This window comes from Stenella coeruleoalba (assembly GCF_951394435.1).
Source record: "Stenella coeruleoalba genome assembly, chromosome: 1".
Lineage (NCBI taxonomy): Eukaryota > Metazoa > Chordata > Mammalia > Artiodactyla > Delphinidae > Stenella > Stenella coeruleoalba.
This window is the reverse complement of record NC_137169.1, coordinates 128,760,656-128,780,009: the sequence shown is the minus strand read 5'-3', so window position 1 is coordinate 128,780,009 and position 19,354 is coordinate 128,760,656. Positions and strand designations below refer to the sequence as shown.

At 44.3% G+C, this 19,354-nt stretch overlaps 1 protein-coding gene across 3 annotated transcripts in view; it reads left to right on the top strand.

Annotated features, from left to right (window-relative positions):
* CRB1 (crumbs cell polarity complex component 1) overlaps positions 1-17,937 on the top strand; it is a 265,602-nt gene extending 247,665 nt beyond the window's left edge. For all 3 annotated transcript variants that reach the window (XM_079912087.1, XM_079912086.1, XM_079912088.1), the window contains one exon: positions 17,079-17,937. In XM_079912087.1, the coding sequence (XP_079768213.1) occupies positions 17,079-17,294 (216 nt within the window). In that variant the 3' untranslated portion in view covers positions 17,295-17,937. The remainder of the gene's footprint in view (positions 1-17,078) is intronic.
* The last annotated feature ends 1,417 nt before the right edge of the window (positions 17,938-19,354 follow it).

Sequence of the window (19,354 nt, the reverse complement as noted above, 5' to 3'; positions counted from 1 at the left end):
CTAGGACAGATGAAGGATGCTGGGAAGTGATGGGATGTAAAATCAGATAAATTCAAGCTAGGGCAAGATTATGGATCCAAGCTCCTGTTGAAATCCAGCCCGAGAAGCAAGAGTCATTTCCTAATAACATGATTTAGGCCTCTCCATGCTTTCCTCTAAATTATTACCAATAGGTTGTGATTATCTGTGGGCTGCCACTCACTTTGATTAGAAGGATTACCTTCCACCAAAAATGGTAGCACCTTTCTTTAATGATGGTTTTATTTGACTGATGAAAACACCTCAATGATATTCTCAGTCTTATTCTTTCCTATTAGAACTCAAACTAATACAAACTGTTCCTTGTTTCAGATATTCTATTTTTTTTTTAATAATGCTGTTCAGGCAGGAAGTTTTGTTGAATAGATTTGGTGGGGTGGGGGGCTGTTTTTTCACTAGCTTATTAAAGGCACATATTCTTTAACTTAATTTTTGATTTCTACCAATTAAAATTTCCTCTAGGCATCATTTTGTTAACTACGATTGGCTTTAAGCATCTTTTTTAAACTTCATTTGTATCTTTCTAAAGTTCTTATTCATTAATTGAGGATTTTCAGGCCCATGATGCTCTCCCTTTTCTTCTCAAAGGACCAAAGGCATGTTTTGGTCTGAGGAGATTCAGATTGTCTCCCTTCCCTAAAAATTGAGCAAATTCCCTGGATCAGCACCATAAAGAAAAGATTCTTTGAGGCTATAGACTAATGCTGCTGTCATTCATCATCTTAAAGTACGTAAAATTAATAAATACATTTAGTCACTTTTTAAAAATATCCCAATTGTGCAAATCCTTATAAAATGTACCCTAGACCAAGCAGGAGGTGGTTGAAGCATTTCTGTGGTTAGTGCCATCTATTTTCAGAGCTAAGGACGCCAGAAGTTTCTGAAAGTGGACCATCAACTGGCCAAGAAGAGTCACCAGCCCAGGAAACCTCACTGGCTCAGGGACCAGGTGACCAGGGCCCCATGGTGTCTCTTCCTACGGGAGCTGGGCCTTCTCTGATGTCGAGCTGTCCTGATGATCAAAAGTGCCCAACGTGTAGTATCTCATTTAATCTTAACATCAGTAGGAATGTTGTTGCCACTTTACAGATGCCAAAACTAAGGCCCAAACAAGTTAAGTGATTTACTCAGACTCAACACTGATTTTCCTCCAAAATACAATCGTGGGTTTCTGTTTCCTAAATTATAAAACACAACACTTGGAGATTGTTTTTAAGCAGACTGCCCTACCCAAATATTTCAGAAATGTTAGCATTTCTTAATTATAAAATGGGTGTTTGAAATAGGTACCATTATATATAGTTTAAAGAAATGCAAGTTCTTCATGAGACAAACTGCATCCAGGGAACTCTGGAATGTTTTGAAGAACATTTCCAGGGAGAAAATGAAAAAATGGAAATGGAAAATGATTGTAAAATCTCCTCTGTGGCTCTCATGGAATCCAGTACCTATTTATTTTTACCAGTTAAGTCCTGTGAATGCTAAAGATATTCACAGCTGGCAGTATGTACGTTATCCTAATTTGCAGCTTCTTGAGGGTAAAGGTCATGTGTGTTTGAACTGGGATAACTCCATTGCCACTTAAATTACCAAAATAAATGCTCTTGAATTACAGAAACCAATATAAGCATCTCAGTTTAATATTGTATTTGCAGAACCCTAAGTGATGACTTTGAGCTTCCCACTCACCTTGTGGGGTGAGCTCAAGAGGTACAGGTTCTGAGTAATTGCATATAATTTGTCTTCTGCCCTGAGACAGAAATGGTGGCGTGCTTGGCAGGATTCCCACCACGGCAGTGGAGGCGGGTTGGGACTATAACGTGCACCTTTGTACAGAGGCATTCTGGGATGTAAAGAGCCTGGGAGGCATTGTGAGAGTCACGAAGGTGATGTGCATTTACAAAGGGCAAAGCATTTGAGTGGCTCCCTGATCAACTAAAATATTCTGGGAGGGAGGAGTAGGCTGTGTCCCGCTTATTAACTCACATGGCACTGTTAGCTAGAGCAGATTTGACGAGGACACCATCCTTGGCCCAATTCCCTTTTAAGGTATTTGTTCACTGATTTACTCATTCCAGTGGTCACAGATTGCAGTTACAATGACAGGCTCCTGCTGAGCTCTCTGAGTTCAAAGTGAGGCCCAGGTGGGCCTTGACACGCAGATCTACCAGGTCTTCCTCTCTATCTGACAAGTAAACCAAGTATCACCTGGATAGATCAGGAGCTGCTCGTCATCTATGTCAAGTTTGCTTTTGCATTTGTTTTACAATGCTATCTAATTTGTCAATTCAGTCAAAAATAACTCGAGCACCTACAATGTGTCATGAACTCTGAAGTTGACAGGAGAGAAGAAGATGCTATATTCTGTTTGAGTGCAGCTTTCTAAATATAGGAAAGTTTGGATCTTGAAATCACACAATAAGACAGACACATGGCATGTAATGAACTGTAGGAGTCCACGGCCGAGAATACGCCAATTAGAATTTTTGCTACACAATTCAAAGCGTGTTCTTTTTTTTGGGGGGGTGGGGGGGCTATACGCGGGCCTCTCACTGTGTGGCCTCTTCCATTGCGGAGCACAGGCTCCGGACGCACAGGCTTAGCAGCCATGGCTCACAGGCCCAGCCGCTCCGCGGCATGTGGGATCCTGCCGGACCGGGGCACGAACCCGTGTCCCCTGCATCGGCAGGCGGACTCTCAACCACTGCGCCACCAGGGAAGCCCCAAAGCATGTTCTTATAAATAAAAGTAGGTAGACTTTATAACATTTTGTACACAGGTAATGCTGCCTTCCCTGATTTTGTACGTGGTAGTGTAGGATAACATTTTTGCGCCAGACTTTATGGGTAGTCATGTGCCATTGCAGTGGGACAGCTTAAGTGCATTTTAGGGACTCCTGTATCACCATCCTCATCAACCGGCATTTACTGAGCGCAGGAACTATAAATCATACTTATATACTTTATATAGAGTAAAATATGCATGCGTGTTTTCACATAAACAATGTTGAGTCCACTTTTTTAAATCTACAAGAAAATAGGAGCTCCTATATAACGGTTTTGAAATTAGTGTCTCAAAAGGAGTATAAAAACAACCCTGTCATTCTTCCAAGCTCATGGAAACCTTAAATCCTTTGGCAGTGGGTGAAATGTAAAAGGCCTTCTTAGTTTGCCCCTGAGTGTTCCCCAGTGTCCTAAAAGCATTATAGACTTCTTCATCCAGGAGGAAGCAAAAGAACTTTGGGGAACCAGGTATAAATGGTGCTTTGGGGAACCAGGTATAAATGCTATAGCTTCCAGAAGGATTAGCTCCTTTTACTTGGAAATTAGCAAATGGATGTACAATTTTTAATTATAAATTTTAAACTTTCCATCAAAGTCAAATTGTGCTGATGTTAGTCAAACCTAATCTAGGCATTGATTCAAGAACCTGCTGATGGAGTAAAAAATACATGGAAACTTGTTAACAAGAAGTTCAATTTTCTACATCTCAGCAAATCATGCCAGAGTGTCATGTAATCTGCTGAGCTCAGGCAGCCCAGAGCCAGGGAAGATCTCTTTCTTTCCTTCACCATTAATATTTACAGTTGGAAGCACTATGTGGCTGCAATCTCAGTGCTGCACCTACAAAGGGAGTTGTTGGCTTGATACCTTGTTTTCTGACACTGAGAAGCGAGGAAACAGCTACCTTCTTAATCATCGCCTGATAACATTGTGTTGAAACTGGAGGGTAGCACAGGGCTGTTTTATACAAGCAACAACCCTGGGAGATTTTCTGCATTGTTTCCTTGTTTTATTTCTTGATAGACATGCTGGGGTGTTAAAAGCATGGGACTGAAAGTTGTGAATTCTGGGTCCTTTTCTTTGTTCTCCCCCTGAATTTTTCAGGGTCTATGCAGGCACAGTATATAGAGACAGCTTACCTCCCAGACAGCCACTGTGTGCTGGGCACCTTCCTAGAACTCACAAACAAAATCCTTCCACCTCTCAGCCTACTTTGTTGGAGTTTATTCTGACATACAAAGTCCCAAAAAATTAAACCAACACCGACAAGCAGGGAAACGCAGCTGGTTATATAAGTGCTGTCCATAGCAAGAGACCTGAAGTGTAAAATAACTATTATTACTCATCTCTCAGTGTGTAAATATGTCGAATAAGGGTAACTTAGTTGAAATTCAGGGTAGATTTGGGGTTACAGCTATATAGTGCTCTACCTAGGATGCATCTGTGCATAACTGAACAAGCCCTGACCGTTTGGGTACCGGATCTGCTGCTTAAGTAATTTGTTACTTGGGACAAATTGCTTAAAAGATCTTTTAATTAAGGGCAATGATCTCTGTATCATTAGACTAGTGTGAAGATTAAAATGAGGTGACTTGTCAGATGCCAGGGAAAGATTAAGTCCTCAGGTTTTAATTACTTTTCCTTTTTCCCCTATGTACCACCTTTTAGTTCCAAAGTGTTTTACAGCTGATCTCATTGTAGAATATCGAAAAGATGAATGGCCTGGGTAGAATGTACAAATAATCAAAGATCTAGTTGCCACCTTGTAGTAGAAACACTAGATTTATTCTAGGTTCCTGAGACCAGGGGAAGAGGCCTAAAAAACGGTAGCAAAGACATTTTAATAAAAGAGAACAATGAAACCATTGGGTAGAGGGCCAACCTCTAAGGATAAAAATGCCTCTTAATATGGAGGCGATTCCTCCCCAGGTCCGCCGCGCAGAGGAGTGGTTGGCTGAGGTGAGCCACGTTGTAACTCTCTTTCTCTTCTCAGAGCCGTAGCTATCCCTTGTGTCGTTAAATCAGAGCAGATGGCTTCCTTTGACACCCCGCGCTGTCAGTGGAATGTAAATGCTTCTCCTCACAACACTGAGAGTCCTGAGGCTGTGTGTTTAATCTGTGCTGTGCGAGCAGAGTGACCCTGAAAAGAACATGAGTGCAGAGCACGTTTGGAGAATTGGCAGCCATCCTCGTAAACAGAATCGGGGAGGATTCTGCAAGCCTGGTGACTAATCTTGGTTTTCTTCCCGAGGCTCTTAGCACAGCCATATCCCTGAGGACAAGTCATCTAAATGGTGGTGGAATAGAAAAGTTATAGACCCAAGGGAAATACTTTATAAAGGTGGGAGAGAAGTGTTATTCTGGGGTCTGGGAAAAGAAGCAACAAAACTGAAGAGGCTTAGTTTATAGCTTGAATTCTCAGTTCTCAGTCTCTTTGGGAGTTTAGAAAACAAAATTTCCACATGTTTCAAATTATTTAAGTTAGTAAGGGGAATATTCTTTAGGCAATTACTCCAAACTTCAGGAAAAAAAAAGAATGTAAATAATTAAAATTTCAGTATGACACAGAATATGAGAAAATGCAGCAATCAGCAAAGTTTATCCGGAGAAAAGCCTTATATTTTGGAATATTAATGACAAATTATAGAACTAAAACACAATTTAACATGTTAGCTAGGTTATCTCATTCCTTCTTAAAAAGGTCTCTGAACTGGATAGGAAACAGAATCTGATCTTCTTCTTATTAAAACAGTCACTAGAAATTAGTCAGTGGCAAAAGGAGAAGATTCGTCCTTTGAGCCCTTTGTAGGGAAGGAAGAGAACTTCTCAGGCAAGAATCTCCTAAACCGTTATTTCAAAAGGCAATGCAGACACGTTGTATATCATAATTACTGTGTACATACACCTAGAGCTCCAAAAGTGTAAAATAACCAGCACAGCTATATTGTCTGGTCTCATTTTATAATAGGCTGTCAAAGTCTATGCTACTTGAATACATAGAGATAGGGCAACTGTAGTTCAGCAGGATTTTTAGACTGAGTTAAATGCTGTTAGACTTTATTTTTGTCCCCCCAAGAAGGAAAGCTGTACATCCTCAATACCACTGTAAATAGATCTTTACCCCCAGTTGCATTTTGGAACATTTAGGTGGACTATTATCAAAATCAGACATAAGGTTTTTGTGTTGTGTTTTGTTTTGTTTTAATCCTGCCATAGACTTTTACCAAATGGCTTATTTGGAATTTGAAAGCCTGACTTCTGAAAGAACTCCTTAGTTCTAAAACTAAATACTACTTTAATCAATCTTCCCAATATGAAGGTTTCTATCTTTGCTGGTGGTAAGGTACCCTGGTGTTCTAAGTGGTGACAAGCTCATAGATTTTTAGGAATGTTCAGTTTGGATCCGACCAACCTCAGCACGGCAGGCTCCTTCCCCGTTTAGACGTAGCAAGTCTCAAAACGATTCGGAAGGGAGAGAGCTGCACTGTGAAAGGATTCCAGTTAAAGCACGCAATGCTGCTTTCATCTTCCACGAGGCAGACTTTGAAACTGAAAATCTGATAATTTGATGTAAACCAACAATGACAATAGAAATAGCTACTTCTGAGATTTTTTTAAGAGAAGGTACAGGGCATAGACATTCATCCATGAAACACTGGAAGCAAGGGTTTTCATTTCTATTGTTGCTTTGTAAAATAAGAATAGAGTAAATGGCACAATAGATTATATAAACAACGACTTCAATGACAAGCTGTCAAAGTTAAGGTAATATATTTCACATGGGTGACTTGATGCCACACTTTATCACCTGCACGAGGGGAAACCAATTTGAGTCTGGTCAATAAAATACAACCTCCAGAGCTGGGCCTGGGGCACAGCTGACATCATGCGGCAGAGCCTGGTGACTTGGCACTCACTTCTGCTGGGACCCAGCAGGCGCTGGCACGGCTGCCATGTGGGGGAGGTCAGACATTTAAGCTCGATTTGGTTAATAAACATGGACGCAGGTATGTCAGGAGAGAGGATGCCGTTGATCTTCCTGCTCTGCTAATTTAATGCAGGTCTGAGGTATCAGTGGAACGAGTTATTCAAAAGCTGGATTTACTGCAGTCTCACAACTGTTGAAAATTAAACTACATGTGCTGCACGTTAGGGGTTACTGGAGTATCTCATTATAGAGGCTGTTTTTTTCAGAGGCTGGAATCTTTGCTGAATTACTGAGGGACCTATTTGAATGTAGACTTGGACCAAATAATTTTCTGATAAGTTGGCCATAAATCCTCAGTAAAACAAGCTTGGTGTTCTCAGCATATCTGTTAGCGTTTTTGATCATTTTTATGGCTTTCCTTTTGCTGGTCAAATTATCCTTATATGCCCCTAAAGCCCCCCTGATGTGGATTAAGCCAACACAAACCAATAGACCTTCATTACTCTGGCAACTGGTTCTGATTTGGGGGCAATAAATACAATGACACAGGCTAGATTACCTTTGCCAAAAGGACATGTGATAAGCCATAAGGATGTTGGGGATTTGGCATTCTTTCTCCTGCTTAATGTGAGAATGAATTAATAGCAGCTTTTCACCGACTGAAGAAAGTTGGTAAGAAGAAAGAATTCCAAGTGAGGAAAGGGCCAAGGTACAGCCTTTAGGTCAGGAAGGACAATGCCAGGAGATGGTGAGGAAGTCCACGGATGCCCACTGTGTGCCTGGCACTGCGTTAGGCTCCAGCAGGAGGGTTAGGGCCAAATGTGTGAGGAAACTGGCATGTGATGTGATCCATGAATGTCTCAGTGTCTACATGGGAGATAAAACCGTCGATGGGAACAAGATTTACTAGGCAATAAAAGTATAGCAGGGAGAGAAATCAGCAAGACCCAGAGTAGCAGAACAAACAGATAGTGAAGAAGCAAGATCCACAAATTGGGGGCTTAGAGGAATTATTTTCACGGTAACATCATTTTTAAAAGTATTACTTTTCTAACTTTTTTGGAAAAAAAAATGAAAGCTAAAGAAAATCAGAAAAAAAAATAGTGCAGTGAACACATATCCTTCATCCAGTTTCAACAGTTTTTTAATATTTTGCTCCCTTTCTTACCTCTATGTACATACTTTTTTTGCTCTAGCTTTAGAAAGTAGGTTGCAGACGTTGTAACACTTTACCACTAAATATTTCAGCGTCTCCGAAGAAAGAGGACTCCCTTCTACAACCATATACCAGTATGGCATTTAAGAAATTTACCATCTCATATACTATCCATGTTCAGATTTCTCTAATTGTCCCAAAATTGTCCTTTAGATTTTTGTTTTTGATCAAGGATACAATCAATTGCATTTAGTTGTTAGTTGTCATGTCATTTTAGTATGATTTAATCTCAAAAGTCCCCCTGCCTTTTTAACTTGTTTGCTGGATATTCTCTTGCTTTTGAAATGTTGTATAAAATCAATTGATATACTTATCAATCACCTTCTGAAATCTATAGACCATGTCAGAGAATGGGTATAAAGAAATTTAAATCTTTCTGTGTCCTCCAAAACCCAGGTTAGTAGAGGACTCCTGGCCTATGAGGCTGATAGGTTTCTTATAAGAGGTGTAGGTCAGATGTGCTAGGAAAGAACCTGCAGAGAATATCTATGAAACTGCGCGTGCGATTCTGTCCTCTGCTTCGCTGAGGGAGAGGAGAGAAGCTTCCTGGAAGGGAACCTGTTGTGGTTACTGCCCAGGTTGGGTGAACGCTTTCCTGACACGTGGGCTGCTGCTTCTCCGCGTGGGTCTCTGCAGAAGCAAGAAGCACTTCCCTCCACCGGCCTCCCAGGCAAGCAGGAAAGGCCCAGGCACGCTTCTCCTCTCTCCCGCTGGATCGTGGTGTTTCCTTCTGCCTTCAACACGCTTCCTCACCTCCTTCTTCCAGCAGCTCCCTTTAAGAAAACTGGAGCATGTCATGAAGTCCACCTTCTCGCCTTTCTTTCCTTCATACTCGCCTCTAACCCGTCGCCTGAACTGTGGCGGTTTGCGTAGCCGCCCGGCCCGGGACTATCACTCCACGGTGAACTCTCTGAAGGCGATGCCTATGCCTTTGGATCGCGTGTGTCCAGGACCCAGGGAGCTGCCTGCCACGGTGACGGTGTTCACTGACGATGCGTGAGTGAATGAGCGCATGAACAAATGGGTGGACCATGTCCCCACCAATAAACTCCCGGCAGTAGAGAAGTCTCCCGACGACTGAAAACAGAATCGAATCAAGGCGTTCAACAGAGCCACGAGCACTACCAGTGGGTGAGTCAATAACAATTGATCGGCCACTCTGTGCAAAGCACTGCACTTGGTCGTGTCGGAAAGTTCCAGAGGAAACAGATACTCATCCGTACAATCCTGAGGGGCGGGGTGGAGGGTGGCCTAACCCCTGATGAACAGGGCAGCACGTTCAACTGCACGGGACAGTTCACGCCGGACAGGCCGGGCCGCAGCTCTTCTAAACGGGGCTGAGCCCTGGGCTTCCGGGAATGAGATGCAGGGAGGAGAGCCCGCGGGGTGCCCGGGGGTACTGCAAAGGGCAGCTAAGCCCCAGGGTGCTCTGAGCAGAGGAGAGGTCTCCTGAAAGGGCGTGTTCAACCTGGAGGAGCGGCATGGGCGGGGGAGGGGCGGAGGAGGCTGGTTCCTGCTGGAGAAGGGCGGGTAAGGACAGTCGCTTTGCAGACGTGCAGGGCGTAGCTGATGCTGACCTTCACAGGGAAATGGGGGCAAAGTCAAAACGAGCCTTGACTTAAAACTCAGCAGGTTAGGCTTGACACGGTTAGGACTGATGCGGATAGCATCCGTGGGCTTCCCAGCCAGGTAAGCAAGCTCTTTTTTTTTTTCTGTAGGGCTGGCTGGCTGGCTGGGGTAGATCCTGGGGCAAGAAAGGATGGCTAGAGGACCGTTTAACCAGCCACGTAAGAGACAGTTACTGTCTTAACCAGGTTGCGACCCTGAGAATGAACAAGAGAGCAACCCGAGCGGAAGGGCAGGGGACTGCGTTCTGAGTGGATCCCAGTGTAAAATAATGAAGATGGAAAGGGCGTCCGATTGACAAACACAAGTGTGTGCAGCTCACAGTGTGGTGCGCACTACACAGCCCGAGTCTTCAGCTGGCGACCACTGTTTTCTGGAATGCAGAAAGAGAAGGAAAGGAAGTATGACTGTCTACCCAGGTTTTCTGAGACCAAAATGGGCCATGATAATGTCCAGGGGGTCACCTAGCGGAGACAAAAAGAATGTTTCACACATAGAAAATGGTATTAAAAAAACAAATGATCTCTCGCATCTCCTGCTTGTGTCACCTGATGACATTCCCATCTGGGCTCTGGTGCAGGAGAAGGTGAAAGCAGACTGTTTGTGGCGGATTCCACAGAAAGGAATAGTAGCCAAGTTATATAATAATAGTAGCCCCCTTCACTCTTTGATCACGTGGTTTCTGATCTGCCGCACCCCCCGCTCCCCCCCCCCCCCCCGCCCATTGTCTGCCCGCAGCCCCTCCGAGGCGCCCTGACCCTTCAGCGGAGTTAGAGAGCAGCTGTCTCTCCTCTTGTGGGTCACAGGCTGAGGGTGTCCTCCTGCAGGAATCCCTGGGGAGAAGCTCTGTGCATGAAGTTGAGAGCTCGCCATGTGCTGCTGGGCAAGCCTTCTGCCCAGTGGCGATCACCGCGGGGTCCCTGGGGCACGGATGCCGGTCCAGGGGCTGGGAGGCAGAGGATGGAGCTGCACCTTGATGGAACTTCTGCCTTGGGAGGGGAGGGACTTCCCCCGTGAACTGTTAGGTGTCCCAGGGCGTGACGTGCTGGAGAGAGATGAAGCTGATTACAGTTAAAGAGGACAATCAGGCAAGGCCTCCCTGAGAAGGTGACAGGATGTGATAATCCCTACCTGGAATTTGAACGTTTCTGTGCGTACAACATCTGGTAACCCCCCTGACCCAGGGTCAGCAGAAAGGGCAGCAATTATCTTCAAACAATGAATTTACCAAAACATAATGAAATCTGAGTTTGGGCTGCTGGGATTTGGTTCTTGTATGAGGCAAAGAGTGAATTTTTATTCATAAGACCTGGTCTTCCAAGGAGAACAATTATATCACTTACACCACCTGCTTAAGGAGAGAGAATAGGAAAGCCCTGTCTCCAAACTTCTAGCTACATCTATGCTTCTGCTGAAAATGTGGCATCCTGAGTAGGAAAGAGCTTGTGAGACATCGGGGCAAGAATTCCAGACCCAACACTAGATGGGTGGGGTTGGGAACTGCCGGGCTCACCACTGTATTCTAGCTCCCACTGTGCTCACACAGAGGGCGTGTTCAAGAACCACTTGCTGAATGCAGGAATAACTGTGTCCCTTCATGACCAGTGTCACAGCACCCCTCAAATCTCAGAATAATGGTGCTCTTCCCCTAAAAGCCCACACACGTCATGCGTGGGCTGGTGGTCAGTTGTGAAAGAAGCGATGCTTTCAACTAGGGCTGCAACCCCAAACGTGCAGCCTTGTGCTGGACCAGCTCCTTTTCTGATTTGTCTCCTGTGTACCAAATTTCCAGTAGCGATTCCAACGTCTTCGGTGGGGCCTGATGTGGAAATCGCATTAGAAGGTTCCCAGGACAGCACCCCTCCGGGAGTGGGGGTGGTGCCCGGAACCACCTCGTGTCGCCGGGTTTCTCCATCACCAGGCTGTCAAGATGGTCCCCAATTAGTAGAGTTGTAAGGAACTGTAATTACTTGGTGAGAGTTGGTTGAAAGACTATGTCGGCTTCCTTTGAGAGCCTGTGTGTCTTCTGGGAGAGGCAGAGCAGCGGATGAAGAGATGGGAGCACCAAGGAGAAAATGCTACTGGGCTTGCAGTTCAGACGCCCCCCTGGTCCCTGCAGCCGTCAGCTGCCTGGAGAGGGCTCCGTGGCTGCCATGCTTCCCAGTCCTGAGCATTTTACAAGGTGGCAGGAGCATCTGCTGGGTGGTCCCCTCCCTGTGCCAGGATGCTGCCCAAGGCCCCGCTTTCAGCTTCTCAGTACCCTGTTTCCCCCCTTATAACTGTAAAGGGGACAGTGTATTTATGGTTGAAAATTGGCTGCTGCAGCAATATTCATTTTAAAAACAGAGTTCTGGCACATATTCAATATTACTATGGAAACGGCTGTTCCTAGCAATTCACTAATAAGAGATAGTTCAAGGACCCAGGTCTGTGTGGGAGTTTTCTACCATCCACCAAATTGAAGACCTACTTGTTACAATAGTGATTCACAAGAACTGCTTGCTCTCTCTCTCTCTCTCTCTCTTTCTCATCTATCTCTTCTTTATTATTAATTTGAAGGATGAGAGTCAAAGAGATGTCCTCATTTCACTTTAGATACACAGATGGAAGGTAAATATTATAACCAGCTTTGTAAAAACACAACATCTTTAAAGTATTTTTCCCATTAATCACTAACGCTCATAATAGTACATAACGTACTATTATGTACTTGTGTAACACTACACACACACACACACATTTCAGAAACTCACATATTGAAGCTGGAATATAACCTGTAAACAACTAGCACATCCAAACATTCTAACTTCTTGTCTTCAACTGTCTCCACATATTTCCACACAACGGACATATAAACTGAATTCTAAGAAGGATTTGGGGAATTCACTCCACCCTAGTGTTTTTCAGGAGCCAGTTTTTAACTCCCAACATTTCTGCTTTTTTCAACTACAAACGTACTTCTGCTGATTTTACAAAATCCGACGTGAGAAAAATATGCCCCTAAGGGGGAAACCATGGCCTCAGTCCTAGATTTTCCTCACCTCAAGTCAAAGCTTTAACGTCTTCACCTCCTTTCATCTGGAAATAGGAGGTCAAGTTTCCTAAGATATCCTGTTTTTCCAGGCTCCTTCCAATGTGCTTATTATTTTCACGTTTTTCCGAATTGGCCCTAAATATTATGACAGGCGGATCCTCGTGCTGAGGACAGAGATAGTCTCATTACTTTTCCTTTCCAGACAAGCCAGCTCGTTCCGTGTTTTCAAAATCAGATGAACTGACCAGCAGTCAGCTAGTGAGGGGCTGTGGGCCCTGACGGCCAGATGGCCCAGGCCCCTGCCAGCTCCAGGTCAGTGGCTGCCCCTCTCGGCTCCCAGGCTGGGCTCTGAGTCCCGACTTGTTGCCAGAGTGGGTGGCATCTGGTGGGTGTCCTGACGCCCAAGCAGGACCGGGGAAATCAGCCGGGGAAGGGTCATCCCTCTGAAGAGTGCTAAACAGGAGTGGCCACAAGGACTGACTTCCCTTCTGAGCCTGCCCCTCAGAGAAGCTCCACACACCTGGATACTCCACGTCTCAGAGCAAGCCTAGGACGCAGGAACTGTCACTCCCGCTTTACAGGTGGGCAAACAGCAGAGATAAGTGTAGGACACCAGTGGCAAAACTGGATTCAAACCCATTTCCGTCTGTTTCCAGTCTCCCCCAGGGGAATCACAGCATAGAATTCCTCTTCTGGAGTTTAAGGGAAAAAAGCTAATGTGCATTTCCAGCGTGTTCTAGCCTAGGCTCAGGTGAGAAGGTTCAAAATAAGTTTTGGCAGTTTCCCCTGAGAATGCCAGCGTGCATCCTTGCCTTGGGTCACATTTGGCCACAACCAGTCAATGTTTCAGAATGAATCTTCCATGGAGGAAAAAAAATGAAGCACCTATTTATTTCATTCTGCAGATGGGGAGTTCCAAGTCACCACAGTTTAATGTGATCATGTATAAAATGTACATTTAAACGGGATGTTAACGATACGGATTGCAGCATAAGCCATCTGAACAGTAATTTTACATGAAATTTTAATGAATTTGGGGTCTATCTTTTCTGAAAAAGGTTACTCAAAAGTGCAGCATTAGCAGCACAACCCATCCATACAGGCCTGGCCTTAAACTCACGCTGTTTTTCAGGACGGTCCACACCTGGCGGCCTTGTCAGTTCCTGTGTCCCAGCAGTTTCAGTTATCAAAGGATCCATTCCAGGGCTGTGTATTTTAAGCCCAGTTGAAGAATAGCAGAGCAAAAAAGGCCTTTCAGCCAGGGGAATTCAAAAGCAAAGGGCCCTCCAGAGGCGATTTCAAACTGACTCCCTCAGCTCCCCACCAAAGCCGAGTGACGCGCCCTATCTGATATCGCTAGGCCAGCCATTTCATCCAAAATTTATCTGAAGCTCGGAATTGCCGTGTTAGGTTTGTAGGTTGGCTCCCGGGTTGTATCCCGAGGCACTGAGGGAGTTCTACGTCATCTTTCAGAATTGAATGAAGTCAGCGAGGTGATACATCACATCTTCACGGTTGCTCACATTCTCCCGTGCTGGGAACTTACTCTGGGACATTCTCTTTGTCTTTTGCATGTGTTGTGTCTCCTGACTCCCATCCCTGGGAGTAGATGCTAGGATCTGGTGTTACAGGTGATCAAACCCAGTGTCTTGCAGGGACTGGCTGAGGCCCGCCACTCAGCACACAGCCGGTAGAGGCAGGGGGTTTCTCTCAGGTCTGGAGCTGGCCCTTCCATTCTCTCCACATTGCTGAGAGCAGTGGAGCCTCTACAGACAAGAGCCTTGGTTCCCCGCAGGTCCCGAGATAAGTGAAGCGGATCAGTCCTCTGGTTCTGCCAGAACTGGGGTCCCAACGAGAACTCAGCGCCTACACCTGCCATGTCCCCTCCCTCTCCAGCTGCAGGGTGGCAGGGGCGAGGGTCTGGGCGGCATTAGCTTTCCCCGTGCAATCATTCTCAGCCCAAATGAGAAGACGCCGGAGAAGTTTAGAAAACAGAGGCAAACCAAGTGATCCGTCTCCTCTCTGTGTGGGTGTGGACCCTCCCAACTCACCCACCCAGCAGAACAACCATTGACTCCCAAAGATGACACAGTTTACTGGACAGATTAAGGAGAATTCAGCATCTAGGAACAAGAGGGTTAGACAATCTAGAGGTCCCCAGATAACACCAAGGGGTCCATCTGCCTGCTGAGACCCAGGCTCTTGAGCTTTCAAGGCCAGGTCTATGGCTGTATTCATCTGTCCCAGCCCACAGTTATTCCTACAGATAAAGGATGTCATTGCCACACAGTGTGGCCGGAGAACCTGCCCTCTAGTTGAGGTAAACAATTTTTCTCAAGAACGAGTGAATTCTATGAAACTCTATATGCTTTTTCTCCAATAACTGGAAAAGTTGCTGTGACCCAGAATTTTAGACAATAATGTGGAGAGTAGCAGCGCACACCTGAATGTTGCCCAGGAACCTGACGCTAGCTTTTCCCAGCCTAAAGGCAGTCTTCCCATGCACGCCTGTTTCTGCTCCTGTGTATCTTATCCCAGCTAATGAGACCCCAGCCAACAGGGTCATCTCCTGTGGTGACCATTCTTGTCTTCCCTCCGCTCCCCCCAGCCTCGCTCACACAGTCTGCCGTGGACTGGCTCCGCCTCCCAAGTCTCTCTCCACCTTTTCCTCTTCGAGTCTCACTCCACTGGCAAACTTAGACCGAGGTCATCTCACCACGACTAATACAATAAACTCCTATTTCCTCCACCTCCAGCCCCACCTTCACTTTCCACCCACCCTCCATCCTGTTACCAGAGCCAAGTTTTAATGAAACACAGACTTGATCATATCATGCTCTCACTTAAACACCTTCACTGGCTCCCACTGACCTCAGGACCAAGTCTGAATTTTAGTGTGGCCTTCAAATTTCTTGTCCAGATTCATCTACCTTGTAGTTCTGTCTCTCACCAACTTTTAAAATCCTTTTCCCACTCAAATGTACACATTTATGGACAATACATTTCGTCACGCCGGATTTCCTACTGTTTCCCCAAACTCTAAGGACTTTTATATACTCTTGCCCTGTTGATTTCAAATTGTTTCATCCAAGTAGAATTTCCCGCTCAAACTATTTGAATGTTCATTTATCCTTCAAAAGGTAATCACATGCCACATTCCAATATTACTCTACCTACACCCCTGTGCAGTTCATTTATGACATTATCATAACGTGTTTATAATGTATGATTATCTGTGTATATGTGTGTGCGTGTCTGGGCTCCAGATTTCAGACTTTGACTTACCTTCTATTTTTATCTCCTAGTTCAGTTCAGTGTTTATAGCAGATAGTCAATAAGCATTGTTGAATGAAGGAGGAAACTAATGAAGCACATTCAAACAAGGCTCATAGTGAGTATACCCAAGACAATATTATGAAGAGATACAGTATTAAAGGATTATATTAATTATATAATGGCTAAATCAAAGCACAGTGAACAACAGCAAAGTAAAAACACAAAGGAAAACAAAGGTGTTTAAAATTCCCTAGGATGTTAAACTAACAAAGATTACATTTATAACAGTAGCTTGGTTAGGTAACAGGGAATGGGTCCTAGAGAAAGCTAAATGAGAAGGTAAACTAATTTACTTCTGCTTTTACTTACCCTGACAGAAATATTTCTTTGAAAACCTGTTAAAAATTCAAATAGCAACTGTGTCCTGTCTTTAATATTTCTATGCAACTAAATCAGTTTCATTTTACCCATTGCTAAAAAAGTGCTTGGCAAACACATTGGAATCAACATTAGGCAAACCACTCTGTCCAAGGCACACCCCTGAGAGTCCAGGACCGAGCTACTCCATGTGGGGCTCTGCCTGCAGTTTTCTGTTCCCAGGTTTGGTTCCATGTGGCGCACGTGTGTTTTCACAACCATTCAATTGTCACATCGAATCCAAGTCAGAGTGATGACTGTGGAAAGCAGCTCATTGCAGCCCAGCCTATGTCTCAAGATCTTTCCCATGAGACCCAACTAATTTAATTTTCTTCCTTTCCCGAGAAAGGCTGTAAAACAACAATTTTTTTTCAGTGCAATCAGAACTTTTTGCAAGGGAGTCGAAAGACTGTGAGCCATACATCTCTATAGATGCAGAACTATTTTACAAATAAACGTGCGGGTTCATCCTTTGGCCTTGATGTCGCACAAATGACCTCAGTCACTGAAATTAAGACACAGAGTAGACACAGTAGGTGTCTCCTGCCTCACTTTCTGACTCTAGACCTTGGACTCTAGAGACAGTCACATTCTCATGATCTTGGAATAAGGACACCTGACTTTCCTTCCACACCTTGATCTTTCTCCAGCACTGAGTGGCACCTGCGCTCTGCTTGGTTTCCATTCCAGGGTAGTTCCTTGACCTGGACGTTCTCCTTTGCTCTGTAACTCACATCACAATTATTTCTATCCTTGCAGTTGGCAGACGACTTGCTCTCAGACGTCTTCGCCGCCATCGGTTCAGTGACTTTAGCCTTGTTGTTGATCCTCTTCCTGGCAGTGGTGGCCTCCGTCGTTGCCTCCAACAAGAGGGCAACCCAGGGGTCCTACAGCCCGAGCCGTCAGGAAAAGGATGGCTCTCGCGTGGAGATGTGGAGCATGACGGCTCCCCCTGCAATGGAAAGGCTGATTTAGGGCCATCCTGTCTCTAGAGGAAGAGATCCACACACTGCGAATGGGACACTTGCACCTGAGTGTTTTTCTGACAAACCTGGAGACATCAGGTTACAACTGGGACCACACTGAAACTGTGGGAAGGACTCCTTTGACCACTGTATGGATGTTCATAGTGGTTCAACTTGACACCATTGTTTTATTGTATTATGTTAGCCAATCACGGAACAGTGTTTCTTGTGCCAATAATTTCAGCCTCATAATTAGGAAAAATACCTTCCTGAGGATGCGACTTCTGGGAAAAGCTCCAGTGCCTGACATTTACACTCTGTACTCTTTGCAACTTGGGGACACGTTTTTAGTTTGCCCATCAGCTGGCAACTGCATTTTTTTCACACAGAAACTACAGAAAAAAAAAAAAAAATAGACACATCTCTCACTCTTCCTGTAGCGAAAGGTTTTAGTTTGTACCTATGAGGAGATGCACATTTTTTTGTCCTTCAGTCATGGATTCGAGAAAGTTATGGGAAAGACCTATGGTTAAAAAGCGACTCATCATCCACAAATAAAAATTGAAATGTGGTTGTTCCTCTTTCTGAGTATTTTTTTGCATTTTGTGACACTACATGTGACAAAAGTAACCTCTAGGAGCATTTGAAGAACGTTTTAACTAAATCACCCCGAGCGCTATGTTTAAAGTCCTTGCCCTTTGTAAGGTGTTGCTTAAGGTCGAAACACTTTCCGAGGCAGAAAACAGAATAAAAGGAAACCTCGTGTTCTCAAACCTGAAGGACCAAGCTTTTTCCTTCCAACTGCTTTTTGACAAGTCAGTGTCAGACAGTGACCTTGTCTAAAGGTAAGAACCCCAAAGTACAGTGCACGCACCTCAACGAGCATGTGTGTAGGACTATCTGTGTGGTTTGGAGGGAAAATACTGGGCCTTCTGTTTATGTATTTTTTCCTCCAAAGATTTAATTAGATTTTTGTATGTGTTTTGAAATGCATATAGCATGCTATTAAAGTAGCATATAGATAAAAAATTTAAATGTATGCATATATTGGTTTGGCCAAAAAGTTCGCTTGGATTTTCTGTACCAACTTATGGAAAAACCCGAACGAACTTTTTGGCCAACCCGATATACTTTGGATATATGCGTAAAAATTAATAACATGAATTTTTATATATGTTCTATAGCAAGCCATGCTCCTCAACTACTCAAGGACACCACTCCAGAAATCGCCCCTCTACCTTCCACATCATCAACATTCCCACCGTACTAGATCATTTCCAATAGCACCAAACATGCTGCCATATTTTCTACCGTATAAAATTACCTTCTGTGGCCCCATCTCCCTCCAATTACCATCCCGTTCCTCACTATGCCCGTCAGCAAAACGTCCATAAGAGAGTTTTATATTCTCTGTCTCCCCTTCCTCTCCTCCCATTCTCTCTTGAAATCAAACTAATTTGGCTTTTCTCTGCACCACCCCACAAAAGAGCTCGTGTCAGGGTCACCAATGGACACGTTGCCAAACACAACAGCCCATCCTCAGACTTCAGCAGCCTTTGAAACAGCGGTCATTCCATTCTTGAAATACTTGCCACCCAATGGGACACCATTTCTTCCTGATTTTCCTTTTACCCCACCGTCCAGCCCCTCTCAGACTCTTCGCTGGTTTTCCCTCATCTTCCTCTGCTTTATTTTTTTTCCATACTGTTTATCACTACCTGACAAATCACACAATTTTTGCTGTCTGTTTCTCCTGACTAAAGTTTAAGTTACATGGGGACAAGAACTTTGTTTTTCTGCTTTCACTGCAAAATCCCTCATTTAAAAGAGGCCTAATGTACAATAAAAACAGAATGAATATTTTCTGCATAAATGTACAAATAATAAATGAATGTTATTTGTGCCTGCCACCAGCAAAATCCCAAAGTGCCCAAGATTTGTGTGACTTGTCATTGGATGTTCCTGCTACTAAACTGTAATAGCTTTGTAGCTATTAATGGCTTAATCTTTGGCTTTCCTCAATTTTTCATATTGTTTTAAGTGTTTGTCGAAGAAAATGGATGTCTCTGG